Raw genomic sequence first — 2,500 nt, forward strand, 5'->3', positions numbered from 1 at the left:
TACTCACTCACTCACACACACACACACACACACACACACACACACACACACACACACACACACACACACACGCACGCACACACACACACCTACATGCAAGCATTATGTAATGTACTGTATAGCCTCTATCAAAGACACACATGAGCAAATGTAACTACATTACAATACAGAAGAGATCACTGTGAGCATCTGATTTTTCTTACCCTGAACAGCCCACTCCTCCATAAGCCAACACTCATCCACATGTGATTTCTACAGGGTAGCATTGTATTCTACTGTCAACAGCCTCTTAACATCAGGCTGCAATACCTCAGATTGACCAGCAGGGGCACTAGACACCCTGCCTGATTGTTGTCATAAAGACAAGCTTCTGTAAGAGTGATGGTTTTGTGATCCAGTGCCACAGCACTTTCTGTCTTGTGAGCATAAACATACATGCAGAAACATTCACAGCCACCTGTATGCTTTCCATCTTTCAAGGAACCGCAGACATTCTAAAATAATCTGTAAAATAATTAATAACTACTTAAACACACACACACACACACACACACACACACACATACACACATACATACATACATACATACATATATATATATATATATATATATATATATATATATATATATATATATATATATATATATATATATATATATATATCACAAACAAAGACTCACACACACACACACACGTATGATGCAAATGTGAATAGTCCTTCCATCAGATAAATACACACAAAGACACAAATACACTCATCCCACACACCTCAAACACTTCCTCATCCAGTAGGCGCGTCCCAAACACAGTGACTCCCTCAGTGCTGACTTTGGGGTCTTGACCTCTTGGGAGGTCAAGGGTCATGATCTTTTGACAGTCTAGGTAGAGTGTGACCTTCTTACCCTCCACACTGTATGCCAGTCTATGCCATCTAGGGGTTCACAGGTAAAAGGTCAGTTCTGTTAGAAACTTAGTAAATGTTAAAAAACATTTCAGTTCTGTTAGTAAATGCTACAAAAAGGCTATACTCAATTCAAACAAAACATTTCAGCAATCAATAATCTGTTTAGTACATTATCTACTACCACCCGTTAGAGGGAGAGAGAGAGATGGTTGAAGAGGGAAAGAGAGATGGATGGAGAGGGAGGGAAAGAACCACTCACTTGCCATCGGCCAGGCTGACCTTCTTGAAGACAGGGTAGAGGTCTGGGGTGGGCTGACCGTCCTGGTCCTCATAGAGGAAGACTGGGGAGCGTCCCAGCTCCACACCCAGCTGCTGCACCCCCTCAGGGTCGTACAATGACAGCAGGAAGCACTGAGCTCCACGCTGCGCACGCACCGTCGCCAGCAGGGAGAAATCTACCGGGAACTCTGAGTCTGGACACACAGCATGCACACATATACAAGCACAAACACAGACACACACGCAAAGACACACAAATACACACACACGCGCGCACACACACAAATACATGAATACATACACACCCGCACGCACACACACACACACACACACACACACACACACACACGTAAACACATGCAGATACTTTGTGAGGGTTACCCACTTCAAACGAGATTTCTGTCTGTAGAATGTCTGAAGGACCTACCCGGAAAAAGTTGTTTAGTTGGAATACTGACTTGTATCTTCTTTTCAATTTTATAAGCAAGATCCACCTCCTCCATGCCCCGCCTATTGGTACAAAGCCCCGCCTCTAATGACACGCCCTCCATTGTGTCTGATAGGTCCAAAATCTTCAGTACATCAATGTGATTGGCTGCAAGAAGGAAAGGGCAGTGAACTTAAAAACTTTGTTCATCTATTTGTAGGATGCTGTATGTGTTCAACAGTGGAACAGGATCAGTGGTATTTTTAGAAAGCTTAAGCTGGCCAAAATGTTTTTAACTGTCCATTATTGAGGATGTTGTCCATGCCAGAATAAACATAACTATCACCTAGCAAATTTCACAACACACCAGCAAAATCAAAACATGAAAGACTGAGCAGTATGTGAGCTCTGGAAATACAACGAATAGTCCCCTCATATCTCCACTGGCTCCACACGTTCCCACATAACCCCACTCACAAACATACACTACTGTATTTGCGCACGCACACACACTTCTGTACGTGCATGCACACATAGCAACCCTCCCCCCCCCACACACACAATTGCAATTTCTCTCACAGTGCTCATCACCTGTCTGACTGACATGTGGTTGTTAAACACACCGTTACAGCACATAGCAAGAATTTTAAACGCGACATCAAGAGGGATGTGTGCATGTGTATGAGAGAGAGAGAGAGAGAGAGAGAAAGAGAGAGAGGGAACAGATTTTAACCAAGTACAGGCTCAGTGCTCAGTGACCAAAGTCAAGAGAGAGAAAAAGACATGCCCAGAAAGACATGGCAAAAGAGGAAAGAATACATGCTCAGTGCATGACAAGTGAAGTTGAAACATACTGTGAGAAATGATCATACAATAAGGTAAATTAT

General features: G+C 43.0%; 1 protein-coding gene across 1 annotated transcript in view; it reads right to left on the reverse strand.

Annotated features, from left to right (window-relative positions):
* The window catches only part of col5a3b (collagen, type V, alpha 3b), a 40,326-nt gene extending 38,409 nt beyond the window's left edge, over nt 1-1,917 (reverse strand). The window contains exons 1-4 of the mRNA XM_035534828.1: nt 1,911-1,917; nt 1,614-1,805; nt 1,167-1,380; nt 772-934 (exon numbers count right to left, since the gene is read on the reverse strand). Coding sequence (XP_035390721.1) covers nt 772-934; nt 1,167-1,380; nt 1,614-1,805; nt 1,911-1,917 — 576 coding nt within the window. The remainder of the gene's footprint in view (nt 1-771; nt 935-1,166; nt 1,381-1,613; nt 1,806-1,910) is intronic.
* Nucleotides 1,918-2,500: the final 583 nt, after the last annotated feature.

The sequence above is a fragment of the Electrophorus electricus genome, chromosome 16 (assembly GCF_013358815.1).
Source record: "Electrophorus electricus isolate fEleEle1 chromosome 16, fEleEle1.pri, whole genome shotgun sequence".
NCBI lineage: Eukaryota > Metazoa > Chordata > Actinopteri > Gymnotiformes > Gymnotidae > Electrophorus > Electrophorus electricus.